Consider the following 25,433-nt stretch of genomic DNA (forward strand, 5'->3'; position numbering starts at 1 on the left):
ATTGAACACAGATCCTGACTCCAATTTAGACCTGCTCACATACTATTCCTTTTTTTTAAGGTTTTTGCAAGACAAATGGGGTTAAGTGACTTGCCCAAGGCCACACAGCCAGGTAATTATTAGGTATCTGGGACCGGATTTGACCAGGTACTCCTGACTCCAGGGCCGGTGCTTATCCACTGCGCCACCTAGCCGGCCCCTTTTCCTTTCTTAATCTTAGTGTGGTACACATTGTAAAGATGAAATAAATTATTCAGGTGAGGGAGAGTATAATTTAGAACTGGGAAGAATTTCACTTCACCTCATTCATTCTACTCATCCATTCTACTCATCTTATGGAAGAAGAGAGACCTGGAAAGGGAAAATGGCAAAAAGTAGAACTGAGGTTTGATTTCGAAGGCAGGCCTCTTCTTTCCATGTTGTCTCCTCTTGTTCCTCCCCAATCTGACAGATGTGGGATTAAAAGCAGGAAGTTTTAAAACCAATTCACTTAAGACCATACCAGGATTAGCAGGAATAGTGCTAAGAAAGCTCCTTAAAATTTCTAGACATGAGAAATAATTTATTATAAAATATACAATTTATCAAAATCACATTTTTGGAGAGTGGCTGTAATGAATTTATTATAGAGATATTTCTATAAAGGGTTGTGAAATAGTTGTTTAAGAAACTGGACGGAATAGGTTGCAGTAACCTAACTCCTTTTGCTACAAAAGCGATTAAAGTAACTAGTCATGTTGATTTGGAAAGTTCAAAGTTCTCAGCCATCATCCTACTGGAGCCTGTTTTCTGGCATGACGTTTTTGTTGGTTGCACAGAGGAGGAGGCGTTTGAGCAGGAAAATCTTCTCCTGGAGCTGGGGTTCTAGGGGCTCACCAAGCTTTTGGGCTAGTCGGACTCTGAAAGCCTCGAACTCCACTTCAATGTCTACTGAAGTGATATCATCACCTTCCTGTGAATGTGGCCTGATCTTTTTGATAAACATATCCTTCCTTTCAATGACTGAAGTCCTCAAGTGCTCTGGAAAGAAGAATAATTTGGATTGTCAGTTATTCAAGAAATGAGAGAAATGAAACTACATAAACACTCTGACCTTTAAATTTTTTAAATTTTGGCCTTAAGGGATCATTTTGGAAGTTGGATCATTTGAGTTTTAAGATAGCACCTAACTAATTCTAACTATTCTGAGAGGTTATTGGTCTATACCTTTTTCTGAAAGAAAAATCAAGGCCCAGGAAGCAGAGTAATTTGCTTAAGTCACACAGAAACAACTTCTTTCACTATATTATGGGGCTTGCTCTGGCCCAAAGTGTTTTTGATTTTTCAGACCTTAAGAGGACAAAGAAGTTCCAACCAAAATTTTTCCTTTGCCTTTTCTTGAACTACTTGTGGTCAAGCATCGCATTTGTTATCACTTGGATTTCATCAAAGCATGGTTCAAGATCATCCCATGCCCCTTAACAGAGTGGACAACATGCAAAGAGCTATCTAGACAAGCTGTATACAGACTAGGCAATAATTAGCAGAAGAAAGGTACCAAAATTAAGAAAGTTGGGAAAAGCTTCCTGCAGAAGGTAAGATCAGGAGGGAGAACGTTCTGGGCGTGGAAAACAGCCAAAAAATGGAGCATCCTGCTCACAAACAGCTAAGTGGCCAGTATCTTAGGATTGAAGAATACAGCTAGGTGAATGAGGTGTAAGAAGTCTAGAAAGGTAAGTTATGAAAGGCTTTGCCACAAGATTTTCTATTTTCTCCAATGGAATTTATTCATTTGATTCAACTGATGAATTTGTTGGGTGAGGGGTGGAGTGTTACATAGTTGAACCTGTGCTTTAAGAAAATCATTTGTGGCTGAATGAAAGATGGATTTGAACTGGGAGACTTGAGGCAGGCTATTATAATAATGTAAGCATGAAGTGAGCAGCCTTAGAATAGTGACAGTGTCAGAGGAGAGAAGGGATGCATTCAAGAAATGTTGTAAAAGAAAATTGAAAGGCCTTGGCAACAGACTGGGATGGGTATGGGAGTAAGAGGGGAGTAATTCAGGATGACTCCTAGTATGTGGACCAGGAATATAGTAATAGGAAAGGGGCAATTAGGTGGTACAGTGGATAGAGCACAGACCTTGGAGTCAGGAGGACCTGAGTTCAAATCTGCCTCAGACACTTAATATTTGCCTAGTTGTATGACCTGGCAAGTCACTTAATCCCATTGCTTTAAAAAAATTTTTTTTTGGGGCGGCTAGGTGGCGTAGTGGATAAAGCACCAGCCCTGGAGTCAGGAGTACCTGGGTTCAAATCCGGCCTCAGACACTTAATAATTACCTAGCTGTGTGGCTTTGGGCAAGCCACTTAACCCCATTTGCCTTGCAAAATCCTAAAACAGTAATAGGAAAGGTGGCTAGGATGGAGGGGAGGGGGAAATAAGGGAGTTGTAAATTTTGGACTAATTTTAAGACTTCTATTGACATCTAGTTTAAGATATGTCTTGATAGGCAGTTGGAGGTAAGAGACCAGAGGCCAACAGAAAGAGTTGTCTTTTCCAAATTCTGTGAGTCTCTTACCTAAATATTTAAGTGCCTTGGACTAACATTTGAGACCTTTAAGCTTTCCCTAAGTTTAAAACTGCTCTCTATTCTCTAAGCTTTCACATGAAAAAAGGAAGGAGCATTATCTCTACAGATGAGGAAACTGAGACAAACAGGCTAATTTGAGTTGTCTGGAGTCTGCTTTGCCCCCTCTCTCCCAACTGCCCTTACTTATAAAAGCCTCTGTATGTCCCATAATCCCGGTGTACAAAATGGGTTGCTTACCTGTTAATACATGTTGATAACTAGCTAAGAGAAACTGCAGATGTTCGACCAGTTCATCCCAACTCTGCCATTGATTTTTTTCAGACTGAAGGAAATTATTAAGATTAATTATAGTCCCTTGTGATCATTCAGTGCTTCATAATTTTCAAAATATTCTCAAAGTTTTGGGGGATAACATGGACAGGGTTGAGGGTGGATGGGGAACATGAAGGGTTGTTATTTGGAAGAGAAGTGGGGTTTGATTGGTTCCAGAGGGTAGAAACCAGGACCAAGAGCTAAGTTATAGGAATACAGATTTTGATTCAATAGGATGGAGAACTTTTCAACAATCAAGAACTGTCTAATATTTGCCTACTTAAAACTGAGAGCCACATCACTAAGGTAACAACCAGACCATGTAGAAGTGGGAATTACTGTTTCAGAAAGGAGTTAAATGACCTCTGAGGTTGTTTTTAGTGCTGCTATTTCATGGCAATACTCTCAGGCTTAGCATTCAGTGTCCAGGCATAACTAATTAGATATTGGAAAAACTTAAGGCATTCACTAGGTACCTGATTCTTGAGCAATGATGTTGAATGGTTGAGGAAATAGAGGGTCTGGGCGAGAGAGAGTGGAAGGGAAGTAGGCTTCTCACAGCTGTGGATGAATAGAACCTCGAGTACTTTGCAGCGCAAGAGGTGACTCTCCATGGTTGTAAAGAAGATTTCCCTGAAAAGGGGGATAGGGAGTTGGAGGAGAAGAGGGTACAAGAAAGAAAGATATTATCAAAAGTGAAACTAAGTCAGGGACTACCTGAAAATAGTTACTGCCATCTTGATCTCCAATCCAGTAGCTTCTGAGGATGGTAAGCTCTGAGAGTGCAAGAATTGTGTCATACATTATGTATGCCTAATGTCAAAATACAGGGTCCTCCACACAGATGGCACTGTGAATCAAGTGAGACCAATGTCAGTCATGCTTTTGTTTTGATGTAATGGAGTAGGTGGATGATGGTAGGCATAAGAGATGATAGCACCTTGGTCCTCTAACCTGCTTATACTGTTTAGTTCTGAGAGCCACTTTTAGGAAATAAACTGACACAAAGAATGTTCAGAAACGTTCAGATCAGGTGGTAAATGCCCAAGGGAATGTCTTCCTTATTATTACTATGAAGAGCATTGCCATTTTCCTAGTTTTTCAGACCTGAAACTGAGGTGTGATCCTCAAGTACTCCTTTTCCCCCCAAATATCTGTGACTACTGTTACCTTCATGACATTTCTGCTGATAGTGCCACCACTGTGGTGTAGGGCCTCATGGCCTGCTGGTTAGCCTGGCAGGCACAAGTTTTTCCTCCTTCCAGTCTATCCACTACACAGTCCCTCCTCTTCATGAGTTTCTGTGGCTCCCTTTCATCTCCAGGATCAGATATAAACTCTTTGGCATTCAGTGCCCCTTCACAACTGCCTCCTTCCCCTCTTTTGAGTCTTTTTGGGCCTCATGTACTGTTATGCAAAACATTCTGTCTCCAGACTCCTTATCTTCATGTCTTTCCCTTGATTTCCTTCAATTCTGAACTGAAATCCCACTTTACATAGGAAGCATTTCCTGATTCCCTTAAATTCTAGTGCCTTCCTTCTGTTAATTCCAATTTATTCTGTTGTTTGCATTAAACTGAGCCCCTTGAGGGTTCAGTTCACTCCCAACTACTGGCAGAAAGAAGGTTGGACCCTCAGGAAACCTGGCTTTAGGCAAGTTCTACCTAAATCAGCTATGTGATCACTTCTCCTGTCTGGACCTCTGTTTATTCATTTGTAAAACGAGAGTAATAATGCTTGTGTTATCCATGACAGAGTTCTTGGGAAGTTTTTGGAAAACAAGACTATAAAAACATTCATTTTAATATTGTTAGGTTCCCTTTTCCTGAGGGAAAAGTGAGATTCCAGAAATATTTAAGAAGTAAATAAAATTCTCACCTCTGGCTCCTTTTTGGAATGTTCAGCACAAATCCAAATATCATCTCTGCTATTTTATTTGAGCTGCAGGTTGGGGTCCTATCCACCTCCACAGCCAGAGACAGCATCCTCTGTAGATGTAAAATTACCCTGGATTCAAAATATAGGACATTTAGGAAATAGTGGGGAGTGTTAGGACAATTTGAGTCTTAAACTTGACTTCTTTATTTAGTCATCTTTGTTCCTAAATCCACTCTTACAATAGTAGTTTCTATCATTTTATTGGTAAGGTTTTGAATTTCCACCACCGTCCCCCTTCCCTTCCCCATCTCCCTGACAGAAGGCAGTATGATAATCTTTATATTGTTTCCATGCTATATATATTGATCAGAATTGAATGTGTTGAGAGAAAGTCATGTCCTTGAGGAAAAAATAAAATATTAGAGATAACAAAATTATGTGGTACATGAGAACTTTTTTTTTTTAAATTGAAAGTAATTTTGTTTAAACTCCACAATTCTTTCTCTGGATACAGATGATATTCTCCATCACAGATAGCCTAAAATTGTCCCTAATCATTGCACTAATGGAATGAGCAAGTACATTAAGTTTGATCATTACCCCCATATTACTGTTGTACTGTACAATATTCTGCTCATCTCATCCAGCATCAGTTCATACAAATCTTTCCAGGCTCCTCTGAATTCCCATCCCTCCTGGTTTCTAATAGAACAATAGTATTCCATAACATACATATAATATACTACAATTTGTTCAGCCATTCCCCAATTAATGGACAGTCACTCAATTTTCAATTCTTTGCTATCAGAGCTACTATGAATATTTTTGTACAAGTGATATTTTTATTCTTTTTCATAATCTCTTCAGGGTATAGACCCAGTAGGGGTATTGTTAGGTCAAAGGGCATGCACATTTTTGCCCTTTGGGCATAATTCCAAATTTCTCTCTAGAAAGGTTGGATGAGTTCACAGCTCTACCAACAATGTATTAGGATCTCAGATTTCCCACATCCCTTCCAACAATGATCATTGTCCTTTCTGGTCATATTGGCCAATCTGAGAGGTGTGAGGTGGTACCTCAGAGATGCTTTTAATTTGCATTTCTCTAATAAGTAGTTATTTAGAGCAATTTTTCATATAACTAAAATTTCACTATTCTCTGTGGTATCACCATTTACATCAATGTTCAAAACCTTCAAGAAATAAAAGTTCACTCTTTAAGATTTGTAAAATATTTTACTCACTACAACCCTGTAGAGAAAAAATTCTCAGTAGGCTCATAGAGAAGGTAAGAATGGAAGCAAATTTAACAGAATTACAAAGCTAATGTGTCACAGTATTCTTTAATGTATTTAAGCTCCTTTTTTCTATTATGTTGTAATGACTCTTTCCTAATTCTCTTCAGTTCCTACATCCAAAGCAGCTGTCCCTTTCCCTGCCACCCTGGTATGTGTCCTTAGTAGGTTCTTCCACTACTACTTTTCCCCCCAGCATCCTCTTCAACTGTTTTTTTTAATATATATTACAAATTAATTCCTTCATTATAGCTCTGGTCATAGATGCTTGAAAAAGTTCAATGACAATCTATTTCTTTCCAAGAACAATTCAAACTCCTTTGTTCCTCCCTTTGGGAAAAGTAGCATGTTAGAAAGACCAATGGACCTGGAATCCAGACAAACATGGGTTAAAATCCTGATCCTTATTTGCTCTAATTTTTGTAAATACTTTAGAACAAGGAGGCAAAATGGAAATAGAATCCAATGGTCACCTCCTGAAAGATTGTCAAAATGAAAACTCAGGAACACTATAACCAAAATTCAGAGTTTCTAGTATAAAAGAAAAAAATATTCCAAGTGCCTAGGAAGGGAGAATTCAAGTATAGAGGAAACAGTCACTATTAGGTTCACATGTGATTTAGTAGAAAACAGTTTAGAATAATTAACCTATCCAGAAAAAAAAATTGATTATTATTTTGCAAGAGAAAGCCTGGATTTTTAATGAAATGGAGAACCATTCCTGGTGAAAAAAAAAAATCAGAATTGTGAAGAAACTCTGAAAGTAAATACAGGTGAACAATTAAAAGGAACACAACTGTTCGCAATTTAATATGTTGCTGTTGGGGTGTACAGTGTTCTGGTTCTGCTCATCTCTCTCAGCATCAGTTCATGCAAATCCTTCCAGGCTTCTCTGAATTCACATCCCTCCTGGTTTCTAATAGAACAATAGTGTTTCATAACATACATATACCACAATTTGTTCAGCTGTTCTCCAATTGATGAGGGAGGGCAGATTAAAGGATTAGTTCTTAGCAAAACAAACCATAAATAAAATTTTTGAGATGGCAAAGAATGATAACTAGGGAATATAAGGTATGGTATATAAATGTGATGGAATAAGAAATTAGAGAAACCTAAAAGTCTTGTATGAACTGAGTTAAAGTTAAGGGAAAAGGATCAGATACAAGGTGGTACAAACAACTTTTGAGAGTATTTTAGTGAACTAATGCAACATGCTACTTATCTCCCAAGAGATGAAAGACTCAAGAGTGTAGAATAAGATGCGTCTTTGATTCTTTTGAAGATGGAAAAAGAAGGAAAAGTAGAATGCTACTTATAGGGAAGCATGACTAAGTTCTTTCTACAAGTATAAATAATACTAGACTTGAAATTAGGAGACTTCCTGGCTGTGTCATCCTAAGCAGGTTACTGCAACTCTGCAATAAGGATAATACTGATCAGTACTACCTGATGAACAAGAGTGAGTAGCTTTTTATTACCACTCCCCCCACCTCCCAAAATCTTGACTGAATGATCTCTGTCTCTCTGAGAAGTTTATTGTACATTTTAGCCACTTGGTTCATAGGAAGAAAATTTCAATATTATCTAGTCTTAGCCTATTTCACAGAGAAGGAGACCAAGGCTTACAGAGGCCTCTTTGGCCCAGTTCACAAATAAGTTCTCTCCTCCCTGAGAACAAATTGCACTTCCTGCTCCAGACTTGTGGAATAGATGCATTCAAAGGCTATCAGTGGTATGACTTGGATAATTTAAAGCATCATTAACAGATACTTTCAGCAACACTTCCCCACTGCCCCAAGAAAGGACCTTTCCTTACAATTGATTGTTGGTCTTTCCAGGGAAAGGTTGGTAGGAATGGTTGCCATTCCTGTCCTGGGGGCTTCCTGAAAAGATTTCTTGAGGGCCTTCATTCTCCTCAAACCCATCCTCAGTTACAGCTCCAACCAGCCACCTAATGATGTCTCTGCAATGGAAAGAAAAGCAATCATTTAGCAAATGATATGCTTTCTTATTGGGCTTGCTGATCTCTCTGGAGGACAGTTTTTTTTTTCTAATTTATTTTTGAATTTAACAATTTTTCCTCTAATCTAGCTTCCCTCCCCCCCACCTCCCACAGAAGTCAGTCTGATAGTCTATACATTATTTCCATGCTATACATTGATCTAAACTGAATGTGTTGAGAGAAAAGTCATATCTTCAAGGAAAAAAATAGCAAGAATAGCAAGATTGCATAATAAGATAACTTTTTTTTTTCAAATTAGAATAGTCTTTAGTCTTTGTTCAAACTCCACAATTCTTTCTCTGGATACAGATGGTATTCTCCATCATAGATACCCCAAAATTGTTCCAGATTGTTGCACTGATGAAATGAGCAAGTCCATCAAAGGTTGATCGTCACCCCCATGTTGCTGTTAGGGTGTACAGTGTTCTTCTGGTTCTGCTCATCTCTCTCAGCATCAGTTCATGCAAATCCTTCCAGGCTTCTCTGAATTCACATCCCTCCTGGTTTCTAATAGAACAATAGTGTTTCATAACATACATATACCACAATTTGTTCAGCTGTTCTCCAACTGATGAACATTCACTCAGTTTCCAATTCATTTCCACAACAAAAAGAGCTGCTATGAGTATTTTTGTGCAGGTGATGTGTTTACCCTTTTTCATGATGTCTTCAGGATATAGACTCAGTAGTATTGCTTGATCAAAGGGTATGCACATTTTTATTTTGCTCTTTGGGCATAATGGGAGGACAGTTTCAAAACACACATATTGAAGAGTCAGAAGACCCAAGTTTGAATTCTGTTACTTAATTGCTGTGTCATCTTAGTTAAGTTACTTTGTCCTAGAGGATGACACAGGAATCATAGAATTCCTGAATTGGAAGAAGAGGACAGGTGGGAGAACTGAGGACCAATCTGGTTTTCTACACAATTTTGCCAAGGACCACTCTGGATATGATTTCACCAAAGCTAAGCTTCTGGAGATGCAGCATGGTATAAAACAGTATGTTATCAAGTTTAATTAGAAACAGGCCCTACTCTGATGTGTTGTATTTTTATTTTGTTAAATTGTTTAAATCTGGTTTGGTCACAATCTGGAATGAGTTTGGCACTTCTGGTGTAAAGGTAGAGCACTGGAGTCAGGACACTTGTCTGGCAAGTCACTTAATGCTTCATTCTGAACACAGCTCTCTAGTGGCGCTTATCTGCATTGCTAGAAGTTTTTGCTCAGAGTTCCCTTTGCAGGTTAAAACAAACAAAGCAGCTGTTTTGTAGTTGTGGAGACTTGCAGAAATAAGGCATGCTGTCCCTTGTCCTCAAAGATCATATCCTTTAATAGAATATAGTAACACATGAATGGATGCATTTATTAGATCCCTAAATGAGGGGGTACCCAAAGCAGTCTAGAGGCAGCTCATTACACTTCTGGAAAAGTCTGAACACTGAAGGGGCAAGAAATGAGGCTGAAATGGATCTAGATCACACCTTAGATACAAATAAGAAAATTGTAAGAAGAGAAAAAAATCACTGAGTTCAAGAATTAGGAGATCTGTGCTTAGCTCTAACCTTGGGTAATATATTTTGTAATCCTATTTCTTTATCTAGAAAATGTAATAGGGTAGTTGACAAACATACTGTATTATAAATTTATAAAAATGTTATACATATTGTTATAACTATTTCAAGAACATAAATACTGATTAGCTTGTCGGTGTCATTAAACAACAGCACTAGACTTGCAGTCAGTTCAAATCATTCCTCTTCTGTTTGCAAATTATAGACATCATGAGCCTCAGTTTCCTCATCTATAAAATGGAGATATTACCTCATACACTTGAGACTAAGATAATGTATGCAAAGTAAACCTTAAAGTATTACTATTATAAAGAAATAGTTAAAAGTCCTCATTTGAGAGAGAAATAGAAGTCATCAAAGCTATGCAAAAATTAAGAATTTAAGTGATAGTGAAATAGTAAAGAAACTTAAGCTCAGAGAGTAACTTATTCATAGTCACACAACTTTCTAGGTGATAAAGTCAAGATTCATACCCAGGTCCTTTTGGAGTTGGCCCAAAAGGTGCCCAATTCTGAAATTTTATGCTGAAATAAAAGAATAGACAACAGAATAAGGGACTTTATGAGATAGTTTTCTTTCACTGAAGTTTTAAAGCAGAATTGGGAATCACCTATCCAGGATATTCTAGAGAGAATACACTGAGCATCAGTGTGGAGTAGATGACAACTTCCAACTCTGGGATCCCCAGATTACTTTGCCCTATTCATACGTATTAACAAAAGAAACTTTGCATGCATAGTGTATGCTGTCAGCTACTAGTAATATGTATGTATATTATTTTGGAAATGGGCTAACTTTCAGGTCCTAATCTCTCTTCATTCTTGCTGTAACATTTTTCCTTCAGCTCAAGCTGATAGCAAGAGTGTTAATAAATGGGAAACACATATGAAGATCTGGCAGTGCCATGGATGACAGAAACCACTGGCATAGTCCTGACTATAAAATAGGAGGAATTAGTCTAGACTTCTACTCTCCTATTCAAAGCTTTCACAATCTCACACCTGGTGATTTCATTGCCCTATCCAAATTAAGTTCTATAGTCAAGTGGATGCTTCTTATTATAGCCATCTTTTTTGCCTATACTCATGACTTTAATCCCTGAACTTGGAAATGACAGGACTTAGCAAATAAAAATTGTATGCACTTGAAGGTCTTAGAAGCTCTAGGTCTCAAGTCTATAAAAGACTGCCTGTTACTCTCTTAATAATAGTTAACTATATGGGATCATCTGCTATGTGGGATCCTGTCATTATTTTTAGGGGTTTTTTTTGCAAGGCAAACGGGGTTAAGTGGCTTGCCCAAGTTCACACAGCTAGGTAATTATTAAGTATCTGAGACCAGATTTGAACCCAGGTACTCCTGACTCTAGGGCTGGTGCTTTATCCACTACGCCACCTAGCCGCCCAATCCTGTCATTTTAATATTATTTTTTAGTACTGATGAATGAGACTATATCCTGGAAAATAATTAGTTTTTCTTAGGTCATTCACATCTGCAAAAGGGATGGAAGCACATTGTGGGATTCAACTATAAATAAACATCTCTGTAAGAGTAATTCCTTCTGTGCAAAATTGGTTCCATGAATTCAGGGGCCTACACACAGGTTCCCTCTTAGGGGCTACTCTCCCCCAGCCTGACATCTCCCATTCCCCAAGAGCAGCTCCCGAACCCCAATGAGGCTAATTACCTGATGTTATGGGGCTGCTTATCACAGGAAAGCACAGAACATGCAATGGATTGTTGTAGGTGATGCTGGTGACGCCTCAGGACCTGCTGAAAATCATCCTCTAGCGTCTGTACTACATAGCGCAAAAAGAATATTCGGCCAGGTAGCTCTTCCTCCTGTGGGAAAAGCATCTGATGACCTTATGACTGTTCCTTGTTGATCAGTTTAAAAGAACAAATCATGAGCCCATTGGCCTTCAAGCTGTCTTGCTAAGGTCAGGTAAGGTACTAGTAACAGACCATCAGCTAAACCATATACCTGGCAGAGCTACAGAGGTAGTGGGCCCTTCTTCCACCAATGCAAACTGACAGCTTATAGATGGGGAATACTGAAAAGTGATTTTGGTCAGGGACACAACCACTATGGCAAAACAGGACTTGCCTACGATTCTTCCTGACTGAGGACAATTCTGTATTAGCTAGGGCCTCATTTTAAAAAAGAAAAAAAGTTTAAAAGCTCAACTTATTTTCTTGTTTATTTAAAAAATTTCTCTAATTTTAATCCATGTTAAACATTCCCTCTGCCAATACACATAGCACCTCCACACTTTAGTAGAGAATTTTTTGAATTGCTGTGCTCAAAAAAAAAAAAATCCATCACCTCTTTATTTTTTTCACTTAGCTACTTCTTCACTCAAAGCAATTTCTCTGTGCACTTGTAACTGCCTTGACAGAAGGGCCAGAGCTTTTTCATAGGGGTTAAAAGTCATATCATGGAATGGCACCAGAAAAGATTAAGGAGACCATTGAGGCCTTCTGATTCTAGCTTTCTTCAGCTCAACTGTCCTTTCTTTCATCTTTTTTTCCTATTACTCAGGGACAGACCTTTTATTAGTTTTTGATGGCTAAACTCCCTAATGTTATTACTAAAATTTTGGGCTCCAGAGCAGGACACATTCCTGGGAAAGGTGAACAAACAATGGTGTGGAACTTGGGCAAATTCACCAAGTGTGACTATGCCCCTTGTTTTAATAGCAAGGCTGTCCTAGTGGGCCACTTTGTATTCAAGGCTGTCCTAGTGGGCCACTTTGTATTCAAATTTCCATTTTAAGATCTTTGGATTCAATGGTCTCCTGACAGGAAGTCATTGCTCAGCCCCAGTATCTGTGAAGAACAACATGAACCACAGTCCATAAGAAATAACTCAGAAAATCTTTTCCAACTCTGAGATTCTGTTATTCATTTCATAGCTCTGTAGAAGTCCAATTAAAAAAAAAACATTTAACTAGGGGAATGGAAAAAAATCATAGGATTTTAGGCTAAAAAAGGAAAACTTACATGTCACATTAGACTCACATCCTCATTTTGTAGAAAAGGAAACAAGTCTAGTGAGATTAAATGACCTAAGGTTATTTAGCTAATAAAAGTCACATAGCTAATAAATGACTTGAATCTAACTTCTCTTAAGTCATATACTCTTTATACTAAGATACTCCCACATAAGTTGTCATATACCTGTTTTTCCATCACATCAGTGAGCAGCTTCCAGTCCCACTCCACAGCAGAAATACTGGCTGGATGTAGCCTAAAAGTAACAAGTTATGTTCATTAAAAGACTGGAGAACTTCTTGACAGAAGAAGCCTAGAAGAGGAGGAAAGGATCAGCTTCTCCACTTATTCTCAGGGTTCTCTCATCAAACTCCAATAGTTTTCATCTTGGTTCCCCAACTTTTACCCTCCCTGGATCTAAAATACATCCCTATGCTAAATATTTCGCTTACTTTCTCAGAAAAGTCTATGCAAGTACAAAATTTTGGGCCCCTGGAAAATATATTAAAATAATCGGCAAAAGTTCCTACTGTTGAATTTTCATTAGAAGCATGTAGGCCTCTTTCACGATAGCCATACTTCTGGAACCTAGCAGGATATCTTTGATGACATGAGACACAATCTCCTTGGGTGGGTAATGTTGTGGGGACACAAAGTCCATAAGGAATTGCAAAGTCTCTTGTGGAACGTTCTCTTCAATGGTGCTGAAAACCATTCGCAGTCTTCGTTGGGGAATGGGTTCTCTCCTTTTACTCTTTTTCTGTAAAGATAATGGAAAATGACAGCATGGGTGGTACAACAGTAGAGTCAGGACATTCTGAAGAAAGTAAAGGTCTAGTTAGAAGAGTTATCTTCTAATAGACTTACAATCCTAAACTATTAAAACCATAGTTTGTACAACCCATAGGATAACTGTTAATATCAACAAATCCACACTGATGAAGGTTTGAGAGAGCCTACTGAGCATATCTAGGGAAGTAAGGAAATAAACATTGATGTCTTCTATTTATGAGGCACTCTATTAGGTGCTTTACAAATAGTATCATATTTGACCCAAGGCAATATATGTTGAGATAGGAGTCTAGTTATTAAAAAAAAATTTTACATTTCTATAGGAAAATATAATTTACCAAGTGCTTTCTGAAACACTGGGAATTCTAAGAAATAGAATATATAAGTTTCTTGATCCTCATTCTGTAGATGAGGAGTCTTAAACTGTGAGGAACAGGGGAGAGCTGGTAGGTGGTGAGTGATGAAAAGAAAAAAGAAAAACATTGATGAAACCTTAAAAGCAGAAGATAATCTTTATATCAACTATATGGGTTTGGTAAGGTATAAGTAACCAATAGATTCTATAAAGAACATTGATTGATAAGTAGTCAAAGGATATGAAGAAACAATTTTCAAAAGTACTGCCTACTATTAGGAACCATATGAAAGAATATCCCAAATTACAAATAAGAGAAATGTAAATTAAAGTTTTCACCTCATATGAATTTTCACCTCATACTTCACAAAACATAGCAAAGATGATAACAGACTGAAATAGTAAATTTTTTAGGGGTAATGTAAAAGATAGGCATACTAGTAGGTTCTTGGTAGAAAGCGCTTTAGAGTTATACAATTTTTGCAAGTAAGGGGGCAAAAATCCATATCCCAGAGATTCTATTACTACAGATTCTACTACTATACCCCAAGGAGGCCTTTGAAAAGAAGAAAGCCTCCTGATATACCAATATTCAGAGCAGTACTTTTGTGATATCAAAGAATTGAAAACAAAAGTATATGATCAGCAATGGATAATGGAATAGACTGTTGTAAGAAATGATAAATATAATAAATATAAAGAAACAGGGAAAGATCTATATGAACTGATATACGGTAAAGCAAGCAGAGCAAACAAACTGACATACCCAATGTCCACAACAACGCAAATGGACAGAGCTCCCACTCCCCCCCCCCCGCCAACCCTCCCCCAAGTGCACTGTACAGAACAAACATGGATCAAAAAAAAAAAAAGATATGAGAGATTAACACTACCCCACCACCTCTTTGCAGAGGTGAGAGGCCCATAAGATTAGGTATGATATAATTTCAGACTTTTTTGCAATATTGATCAGTTATTCTGATTTTTTTTCCTTTTTCTTTAGCACATGGAATGGTTTTCTGAGAAGGTTAAGGAAGAACATATTTTAGAAATACACAGGAGCAGAAGGAAGTTCAGAAAAGAGCAGAGGCAAGTAGGAAGTTTTGTTACTGTTGTGTTAAATTCAGTATGGATAGCATGTTTCATAATAGGTCTGTCAGGATTGTCCTAGATCACTGAATTATGGGAGGAGTGGACCCAGATCTTTTGACTTCATGTAAACAGAAAAAATTACTATTCTTATTTTACAGAAGAGGAATAGGCTAATAAAAATACTACAGGTACTTGCCCCTAGGGAATACAGCTATTGAATCACAAGACCATGACCTGAATTCAAGTATTTTAGTGCTACAGTCAATGTTCTTTACGCCATATCTAATTTTCACCTTCATTGACTGAAGAAGAGCTCTTCTATGAGAGAAGAGACAAGAGTCAAAGGAAGGAAAGATCCTAGGCTTACTAGATCTTTTTTGTCCCTCATTCTCAAAGAAGACCATGATATCAGGGAGGTGATGCCAAGACAAGCACATGAATTGGATTTGAGTGAGAGGGGGCTCCTCTAGAGCCACCTAAGATCTAGTAGTCAAATGTTGAATCAGGACAACTGGAGACGGCCCTGGATGCAAGGCAGAGTTAAATGACTTGCCCAAGGTTGGCATCTAAGGCTGCATTCAAACTCCTGTCCTCTTGACTCCAAGGTCAGAGCTGTATCCACTGTGCCACCTAGCTGCCCCATTTTTATGGGAAAAATAAAATCCAGGAAAAGTTATTCATTATCCTAAAACTCACTGAAGCAATAGAATCCAATGTTTAAAAAGAACTGGGGGAATAATAAGTATCAACAGAGAAGATGCTAGTCGTCCGCCTACAAAATTATGATCCTTTAAAAAAAATAGAATGTAGAACTGAGTGAAATGAACAGAACCAGGAGAACATTGTTCACATTAACAGCAACACTGTGTGATGATTGACTAAGATCTTGTAACTTAGCTCTTCTCTGCAATACAACGATCCAAGACCATTCCAAAAGACTCATGATGGAAAATGTTGTCCACACCCAGAGAAAGAAAGAAGGGAATGTGAATGCAGAATGAAGCATATCATTTTCCCTGTGTGTGTGTGTGTGTGTTTGTATCTTTTCCTTTTTGTTCTGTTTCTTCTTTCACAATATGATTAATGTGGAAATGTGTTTACATATTAGCACATGTAAAAAACATAGAAGGTAAACTCTGAAAACAAGGACTATTTTTCATGTTGGCTTTGTATCTTGATTGCATAGTATACTTCTTTGCACATAATAAATGTTTAACAAATGCTTATAAGATTTGAAGATTTTTAAGATGTTTTGGAGAAGTCATTCTCATGTAGCATGTTTTTGTTTATTAGTGCTATTAGCCTAAATTGTTAGAAACTTTAAAGTAATTTGAGAAAATAAAAAATAAGGTTGAGGGCACTTCACCTCTCTCTCTCTTCTCTTTCCCATTCTAACCTCCATTATCCCATTGCCCAATTCCTACCAGGAAGTGGATGCCCATTCGGCTAGATAGATGTTGCCTGTTCCATCCCTTTTGCTGGTGGAATCCCAGAATTCCACTCTACTTTGATTTTTAGACCCACTAACCTCTTGATCAGGGATCATCTGTACTGACATTGTTTTCCAAGGTCCTCAAGGCCTTTTTCCTCTAACTGTCCCTGTAAAAGTTCAAATACCACCTTATTTTTCTGTTTGCCATGTATGAATCCTCATTTTTGTGTGAGTACCCTGAAGACAAGGATAGACTTATTTTTCTATTTTTATTCCCAGTATTTAGAAAGGGCTTAATAAAGTACTTTCCCAACATATTCCATTTGCAGAAATGGAGGTCTAGAAATGTAGAATATTGCAAATACTATCAGACTTGACTTTGATGAACTGTTTGTTGTTACAAGAAAGGGCTGGATCGCTGAATGGAAGGGGGAGAGAGAGGTGTGTTAGAAAATAAGAATATGCATCAATTTTTTAAAGATTATGAAAAAATAAAATATAATCCAAGTAGCAGCCATATCAAAAACCTTATCAATGGGTCACTTTTCTCCCACCAATTTCTTATATAGCTTTCTTTTTTCCATGAACAATGGTAAATCTACAATGCACACCTAACTCTGATCTGAGGTTCAAGGATTCTCTCAACCCCCAATACCAGTTATTATGAAATGAAGAACAAGGTGCAACTGAAGCAAGATTGAGCCAATGATAGCATGTAATTTGAGGTGGTCAGCCAGGATAATGGGAATAAATGGGCAAGAATAATTAGGAATTCCTTAATCTCGTTCATTTGCACTGGCCTAGGCATTTTAACTGACAAAGAGGTAGAAACTGAGTTATTTAACCCTTGTAGGTCTCCTGTCCCCCACACTGGCTCTAGTTTGCATATAAAGCTAAATAAACATATTGAGCTGAATTTTCATTTGATTAAGGTACTTCCTATTATTTTTCTGAATGTTGTAATCAGCTGGTAGAGGAAATGGAAACAACTTCCTATCAATGCACCACAATAAATTCAACAATTAAATATCTATTCTGTGTAAAGCACCATTCTTAAAGAGGGTGAAAAACAAAGATTAGACATGATAGAGTCTAACCTTCAAGCAAAGTATATTCATATAACTCTCATATACAATAATTCTTACTATGTACATTAGAGAGAGGTGCAGCATATAATCAAGGATTAGGTGGAAATACAAACATCAGAGAATAAGAGGTTTATTTACAAAGGCCAATGTTGATATCCTTGCACTTATATTTCAGTTATGCCACCTATAACTTAAGCTATTGCCAACTAAACCCGATTCCTCCACTCTTGGTACTTGATATGTTCACCCTTTTGGAAGGGACATCTGCATCATTACCTCTGTGATATCTTTGTCCTGTATCAGTGTCTGGAAGAAGAGATGATGCACTGGAGGTCTAAGGAAATATCTTAATCTGTGGAGACAGGGTTTCCTGGGTGAGTGTACCACTGGTGGCTTGTTCCCCACAGACTCTGCTGTGATAGGTAGCATGGGCTTCTCTGCCTTGTCTCGAGTCTCTGGTGCAGAAATCCAGGGAACCTGCCCTGCAAACAAATTTTGTGGAAAGGGAAAGAAGTCTTTCTGGAACAGACTAGCACCATCACCAGAGTTATTCTTATTCAGCCAGTCACCAGGGCATGGGTCAGGTGAACCCTCCAGGATATAGTGCACCGATGCATTTTGGCTATTGCTGTCATTGCTACTGTTGTTTGAAAAGGTTGAGAAAATATCTGAGGAGATCTGTAAGCTTTCCAAAGAGCCCAGATCATTGTTGAAAGTGGTTGTACTTGGGTTCGGCTCCACACTAGATACAGAATCCTCACCACTGGATACTGGAGAAAGACAGTCTTCAAATCCAGGGCCCTGAGCAGAAGTTAGACCATCACTCACTTCCTTCTTCAGAAGATGAGAGCCTTTGTCAGTCTGCTCTGCTTCCTCACATTTGATGGGATGGTTGATAGCTGCCATGGAATGGGAATGTTTCTGTTTGGAACCAGAGACAGGGTCCAGATCTAGGTTCATGCTGTGCTCACAAGCATATGCAAAGTTGAAGAGATTCTTCTCTTCCTCCTCCTCCACCCCTGTCAGATCTATTATGCCAAGTCCGCTGGGGGCCTTCACTAACAAGTCAGTGTCTTCGGTTAAGTCGATGAAATCCTGTTGGGGGAGGTGAGGAAAATTAAATATTAGTTAAACTGATGAGTCTAAACTCTCTTAGAAAAGAACACAAGTCACTGTGGTGAACTCCTTCTACAACAGCATCTTGCACAGAATTTTACGTCTTTAAAAATATTTGTTGAATTCAACTTCTCCTATTCCCCCAGTAGGGAAATGATCTGTTTGTAGATGTAATTCTACCACTGTATAAAATTATTAAAACACTAAAGAATTCTTGGAAGAAAGAGATATGTAACTACTCAAGAGTTTCACTTAATGAAACCACATAGGAAATTAAACCAAGTTTAATTAAAAGAGTAGGGATGGACAATGAGTTGTGCCCAGAATTAAACATAATGCAAACAGGTCAGATGGACCATAAGAAATTTTATAGTCAAAAATATGAACAAAATTCATTTAGAATTTTGAAGAAATAATGAAAAAAATGTAAAAGAAGAAGATTCAGCAGAACTAGACCTTAAACTAAAGTCAGTAAATATCAAATCTGGACCTGGCTAAAAATAGGAAGGTTAGTGAAACAGAGCAGACATACAATACAGAGTAGAAAAGACAAAAGTAACCCGTGTTTGACAATATAAATATTTAAGTTCTTGGAATAAGAATTCATTGTTTGGTAAAAATTGTTGGAAAAGTTGAAAAGCCATCTGTCAGGAATTAGGCAAAAACTAATTATCCTAAACCATGTATTAAAATAAGGTCAAAGGGCAGCCATGTGGTACAGTGGATAGAGCACCAGCCCTGGAGTCAGGAGTACCTGGGTTTAAATCCAGCCTCAGACACTTCATAATTACCTAGCTGTGTGGCCTTGGGCAAGTCACTTAACCCCATTTGCCTTGCATAAAAATAAAATAAAATAAAATAAAATAAAATAAAATAAGGTCAAAATGGATTATACAACCTAGACATAGAGATATCACAAAAAATTAGAAAAAATTACATGGTTTATATCAGACTCATGGATAGAAGAATAACTTATGAATAAACAAGAGATAGAGCATTGTGAAGTATAAACTGCATAATTTTTGATTATATTAGATTACAAATAAAACCAATGGAGATGTAGAAATAAAACATGTAACCCAGATAAGAAGGAAAGCAGAATATGGAGGGCAAGTTTATAAACAATCTCAGATAATAGTCTTATTTCTCAAAAATATAAAAAACTTTAATAAAAATTCACAGTACAAATCATTCCCCTATCGATAAATGGTCAGAGGATATAAACAGGTAGTTTTTTTGGCTAAGAAATCAAAACTATAGTCATATGTAAATAATAAAACCGACATTGAGAGAAATGCAAATTAAGCTATATCTCATACCTATCAGATTGGTCAAAATGATAGATGTCCTTCATTAGGGGAATGGCTAAAACAAGTTGTCGTATATGGCTGTGATAGAATACTATTTGATATAAAAAATGATGAGCTGGATGATTATGGAAAAACTTGGACCTATTAAGAAGATGCTATTCACTTGTTTATTAATTGTAACCTTCTTTAGGGCATGGTGAAGAGAAAGGGGAAGAAAAAAATTAAATTAAATTAAAAAACTTATAATTCCTTCAATGATTCTTAATTTCTACATAGTCCCATTATAATTAATACCAATATACTAACAGTGTGATATGACTTTAAGACATGGAAGAAACATGGTTTTCAGAGTACTGAAAACGTGTATCACTCAAAGAAAAAGAAGGGATATAGCAGCTGTTTAACACATAATAAAAAAAAAAACTTCATAGAAGAGGAATCAAGGATATTATTAGGAAAATGTTTGATAGATGAGACCCCCTAGGGTCCCCTCTAAATGTATGACCTTAGGAAGAATCTAGAAAGGAAATTGGAATTTCATCAAGTCACAAAAAAGAATAATGAACACAATGGAATATTTGAAGGATATGAAATAAGCAGAAACATAATAGGATGAAATTAAGAAGAGTGTAAGTACAATTAAGAAAACACAAGACAAGATGCTAATGAAATTTAACGGATTGGAAAACAGCCATGGAAAATAAAAAAGCAATTATATTCAAAACAGAATCATTTAAATAGAGGACAAAATAGAAAAAAAAATCAGAAAAGCAATCTACGAAATCACACAACTGACATCTGCTATTTATGTAGGTAAAACTAACAAATTTTTTAAAAAAAGAAAAAAAATTAAGTACTAGGTTTCATGAAAATGAAGAAAAGAATGTGAAAGTTATACTTCAGAAAATCATCCAGTGGAGCAACTAAATGGTGAAGAATATTGGCCTTGGAGTCAGGAGGACCAGAGTTCAAATTCAGCTTCTGATAACCTACTAGCTAAGTGACCCTAGGCAAGTCATTTAAGCCCAGTTGGCTCCCTGCCCCCCATAAAAAAATTTAGGAAAATTTCCTAGAAATAATGAAAAAAAGGAAAAGATGAAAAGTAAACATAATTTACAAGATCACCTCACCTAGATACATCAATGTCAAGCTTCAAAACTTCCATTGACCACGTGATAAGTTTACAAACAGGCAAAGAGAAAAAATAACATAAAATACAAGAAGAAAATTATATATCTGAATTACATAAGATTTTAAAAAATAAAATGACAAACTGGAACATGATACACTAAACTGAAGGAAACAGTTAATTTGGTATATTTAAGCATTTTTTAAAATATAAAAAAAGCAAGAATCTGAGTGAAAAAGTTGTGGTGGAAAAAGAAAATTTTAAAGCAACCTTTACAACACATAATCAAGAAGAATACAGAATGAGATGAATCTTTAAAAATACATTTATTTAAATTTTTTTAAATCAGTCCAAGTTTACCTTCTTTCCCTCCTACTCCAAAACCCTATCTCCCTCCTCACCACTCTCCTCCTTGCAATTGAGGATGAAAGAAAACCAAAATTCCTATAAACATGTATAAACATGATAGTCAAAGAAAACAAATGTCCAGTTTGGACATGTCCAAACAAAGTATGTCTAATTCTCCACTCTGAGGTCTTCACCTCTGTATTAGGAGATGGGTTAACATGTTTAACCACTGATATTCTATAAAAAGGATAAAGAATTGGGGGCCAGAAAAGTTTAAGTGACTTAAAAAAATACATAGTTTAATAAAAATGACAATTCTGCCTAAATCTACTTATTCTGTGCCATACCAATCAAATCACTAAAAAATTGTAGAGCTAGAAAAATAACAAAATTTATCTAAAAGAACAAATGATCAAAAATATCAAGGGAAATAATGAAAAAAATGCAAAGGAAGGTTGCCCAGTTGTAACAGATCTAAATCTATGTTTATAAAGCAGCAGTCATCAAAACCATTTGGTACTGGCTAAAAATATAGGTAAATAAAGGAATAGATTATGAACACAAGACAGTAGTAACTGACCCTAGTATGCTAATGTTTGAGAAACTAAGATAAAGACTCATTATTTGACAAAAAAAAGGCTGGGAAAACTGGAAAACAATATGACAGAGACTAGCTACAGAGAAATATTCATACCACATTATCAAGGTAAGGTAAAAATGGCACATGATTTATACATAAGGGTGATACCATGGGCAAATTAGGAGAGGTAGTTTACCTGTCAGACTTATGGAAAAGGGAAGAATTTGATTAAACAATAGAGAGAATTATAGGATACAAACTGGTAATTTTGATCATATCAAATTGAAAAGGTTCTGCAGAAACAAATACAATCAAGATTAAAAAGAAAGCAGAAAACTGGAAAAAAGTTTTTATAGACAGTGTCTCTGATAAAGGTCTTATTTCTCAAATATATAAAGAACCAAGTCAAATTTATAAGAATGTAACTCATTCCCCAACTGAAATGATCAAAGGATATTAACTGGAAAATTTTAGAATAAAAATCAGTCATCTAAAACCATCTGGGAAAAATTATTATTGATCAGAGAAATGCAAATTAAAACAACCCTAAGATGTCACCTCACACTTATCAGATTGGTTAATATGACAGAAAAGGAAATGGCAAATGTTGAAGAGGATACTTTTGCACTGATGGTGGAGTAATGGATTGCTCCAATCACTCTGGAGAGCAATTCTGAACTATAACCAAAGGACTATAAAACCATGCATAGCTTTAGATTCAGCAATATAGATCAGAGAAACCATAAGGACTTGTGTACACAAAAATATTAATAGCTCTTTTTGGTGGTATCAAAGAGTTGGAAATTGAGGGAATGCCCATTATTTGGGCAATGGCTGAAAAAGTTGTGATAGATGATTATAATGGAATACTATTGCACTCTAAGAAATGATTAGCAGATTGATTTCAAAAAAACCTAGAAAAATAAGCAAAGTGAAGCCAGCAGAACCTGGAGAACACTGCTGAGTAATAGCAATATCTTGCTATGATCAATTATAATACCACTTGTTGGCGATACAATGATCCAAGATTCCAAAAGACTCAAAATGAAAACATGCTATCTACATCTATAAAGGAAAAAACTGGAGTCTGAATGCTGATGGAAGCATACTATTTTTCACTATTTTCCCCCCATTTTGTCTGTATCATCTTTAACAACATAATTAAAATGGCAAAGTTCTGCACAATTGACATGTATAATCATACAAATTGCTTACAGTCTCAAGAAGGGAGAAAATTTGGAACTCAAATTTTCTTTTTAAAAAAAGTCAAAAATTCTCTTACATCTAATTGGGAATAAAATAATTTTTTTTTTTTAAAAGATGAGAAAAACTTTTTATGTTTCTAAGTAGCAGAAAAGGAATCACTATCTAGGAAGAAGTTGAAGATGAGGGGATGGAGTCAAGAGTGGTACCATCCATAGCCTGGCTTATTGTAGCTCCTGTGGTGCTTCCCTACCTGGGCAGCTAGGTGTGGCAGAGGAGAAGGAAGCAGGAAGACCTGAATTCAAAGGAACTCATTATCTAATTAGCTGGGAGGCCCTGGGGGGAATCTTAATAAACCCGTTTGTCTCTCAGCTCATCCTCTAAAATGAACTAGAGAAGAAAATAGCAAACCTTTACCAAGAAAAGGCCTAAGGGGGTCCCCGAAGAGTCAGGTACAACTGTAAATAACCAAACCAGAAGGGTGTGGACCTGCTGCACAGAGCCAGGGGCCGAGGGGGTGCTGGGGACGCTGCCCAGGAGAGCCGGCAGCTGGGTTTGGGGGGGGGTCCTTCCTCTAGGGCTGGGCCATCCGTTCTTCAAGAGGCCTCCAAGTTATGGGCGGAAAGGGGGGGGGGAAGAGGGGAAGGGGAAGTAGGAAGGGGAGGAGGGGGGAGGAAGGGGAGTGGGGGGAAGAAGAGCCACTCCCTCTAACTCTTAAGGGGGTCACCGTCCAACAGAGGGGCACAACAAACAGGATCTGTAGATAGGATAAATTGGGGATATGAGAGACAAGTTGGGGCTCTAAGGGGCAAGTTGAGGATAAGAAGAGATAAATTGAGGATTAAAAAGATGAATTGAGGATTAAAAAGATAAATTGAGGCTATTAAGAGACAAATCAAGGATAAGAGATAAATTGAGGATCTAAGAGACAAATTGGGGATAACAGCAAAGGCAGAAAAGAAGGGGAAGAAGAGGCGAATGAAGAGGAAGGGGCGCAGGACGAGAGGGAAGGGCATCGAAAGCGGACGAGATGGCAGCGGGGAGCGATGGCAGCGGGGGGGGGCGATGGCAGCGGGGGGGCGCCGCGGGCGCGGGGCGGCACGGACTCACCGCCTCGGCGGGAGAACTGCCGGCGGACGGCGCTCCCCGCATCCGCATCCGGGGTCCGCCGCGGCTGCGACAGAACCTGTCAGCGGGGCCAGCGCCGGGGCTTCTGGCCGCGCCGCGCGACTCGTCATCGCTGACATCCGAAATCACAATGGGCTCCGTCATGGGCTCGGCTTCCGAGGCGCCCCGGGAAACCAGGGAGCCGTGTGCCGAGCGCCACGGGCCGCGGCGGCCCCGGAGGTCCGGGCGGGCCCGGCGGTCCCTGCCATCGCAGCGCAGCCGCGGCCTCGCCGCCGCCGCCCGCTCGTAGGGCTGGCCGAACTTCCGCCGCAGCGCCGGCCAGGGCCGAGGCCAGAGAGGGGCGGCCTGGGGCGCGCTCCGCAGCGGGGAGGGCAGCCCGGCCCGAGTCATGGGCCCGGGGCCGGGCCTGGGCTCGCACTGAACCCCGAGGCCGGGCCCCCGCCCTGCTCGGCTCGGGCCTTTGGGGGCGCCGGATCTCCCAGGCTCCTCAGCGGGGCCGGGCGGCGCGGGGCCAGGGCGGGGCGGGGGGCGAGCCTCTTGCCCCGCGCCCCCTTCCCGCCGGGAGTCGCCCAGGGCCGAGGCCGGATCCGGCGGAGGCCTCCGCAGCCGGGAGCCGGAGCTGGCGGGGCGGGGCGGGGCGAGCCGGCCGGGGGCGGGCGCTTGTGCCCCGGGCAGCCCGCCCCGGAGCGCCTCCTCCCGCCGGGGAGCCGGCCCGCCCCGCGGCCCCGAGCCCTCGCCCGGCTCCCGGCGCCGCCGCAGAGCTGGCAGCCTGGGGGGGGCTCGGAGCACACTCCGACCGAGCGGACTCCAGAGGGGCTGGGGAGGCCGGGGGGCAGCGCCCCGGTGCGCGGGACGGTGGGGGAAGGCCGGGGGGCAGCGCCCCGGTGCGCGGGACGGTGGGGGAAGGCCGGGGGGCAGCGCCCCGGTGCGCGGGACGGTGGGGGAAGGCCGGGAAGCAGCGGCGGCGCCCGGCCCGAGGCAGTGAGAAGCCGAGAGTGGGTGCTGATCCTGCCCGCTCTGCCCTCCTTCCTTTCTTGCGGGCGTCATGCACGTCCGGAATCCCCAGGTGAAGGCGCTTGTCCCTGCAGGGCAGCACCGTTGTTTCCAATCAGTCATCTCGGGTCAGGGCACGTACCAAGATTCCTGCCCGCCTCCTCTTCCTGCAAGAAGTCTTATCGTTGACGTACAGTGGAGATGCTTCCATGTTTCTACTAACCATCGACGTCATA

The 25,433-nt window shown here is 39.3% G+C and overlaps 1 protein-coding gene across 2 annotated transcripts; it reads right to left on the minus strand.

Annotated features, from left to right (window-relative positions):
* Window positions 1-535: 535 nt before the first annotated feature.
* On the minus strand, window positions 536-24,824 carry SIMC1 (SUMO interacting motifs containing 1). Of its 2 annotated transcripts, XM_074212342.1 has the most exons (10): window positions 24,187-24,823; window positions 17,667-18,485; window positions 13,162-13,391; window positions 12,818-12,887; window positions 11,325-11,479; window positions 7,879-8,025; window positions 4,766-4,894; window positions 3,364-3,520; window positions 2,813-2,897; window positions 536-1,020 (listed from the first exon to the last, which is right to left on the minus strand). In XM_074212342.1, the coding sequence occupies exons 1-10, from the start codon at window positions 24,592-24,594 to the stop codon at window positions 773-775; spliced, it is 2,448 nt and encodes an 815-aa protein (XP_074068443.1). In that variant the 5' UTR covers window positions 24,595-24,823; the 3' UTR covers window positions 536-772. The 2 variants fall into 2 exon arrangements, with proteins under 2 accessions (XP_074068443.1, XP_074068445.1); XM_074212344.1 differs by lacking the exon at window positions 7,879-8,025 and having other exon boundaries at window positions 24,187-24,824.
* Between the last annotated feature and the right edge of the window lie 609 nt (window positions 24,825-25,433).

The sequence above is a fragment of the Macrotis lagotis genome, chromosome 1 (genome assembly GCF_037893015.1).
Source record: "Macrotis lagotis isolate mMagLag1 chromosome 1, bilby.v1.9.chrom.fasta, whole genome shotgun sequence".
NCBI classification, from domain to species: domain Eukaryota; kingdom Metazoa; phylum Chordata; class Mammalia; order Peramelemorphia; family Peramelidae; genus Macrotis; species Macrotis lagotis.

What these genes read in the sequence shown, in the direction of transcription:
- SIMC1 (XM_074212342.1), bottom strand. Translation starts at nt 24,594, where the DNA reads ATGACTCGGGCCGGGCTGCCCTCCCCGCTGCGGAGCGCGCCCCAGGCC. An exon ending in AGGACAAAGATATCACAGAG is followed by an intron (nt 13,392 to 17,666) that starts GTAATGATGCAG and finishes TTATCTTTACAG; the next exon opens with AAAAAGAGTAAAAGGAGAGA. An exon ending in AAGCAGCCCCATAACATCAG is followed by an intron (nt 8,026 to 11,324) that starts GTAATTAGCCTC and finishes TTTCCATTGCAG; the next exon opens with AGACATCATTAGGTGGCTGG.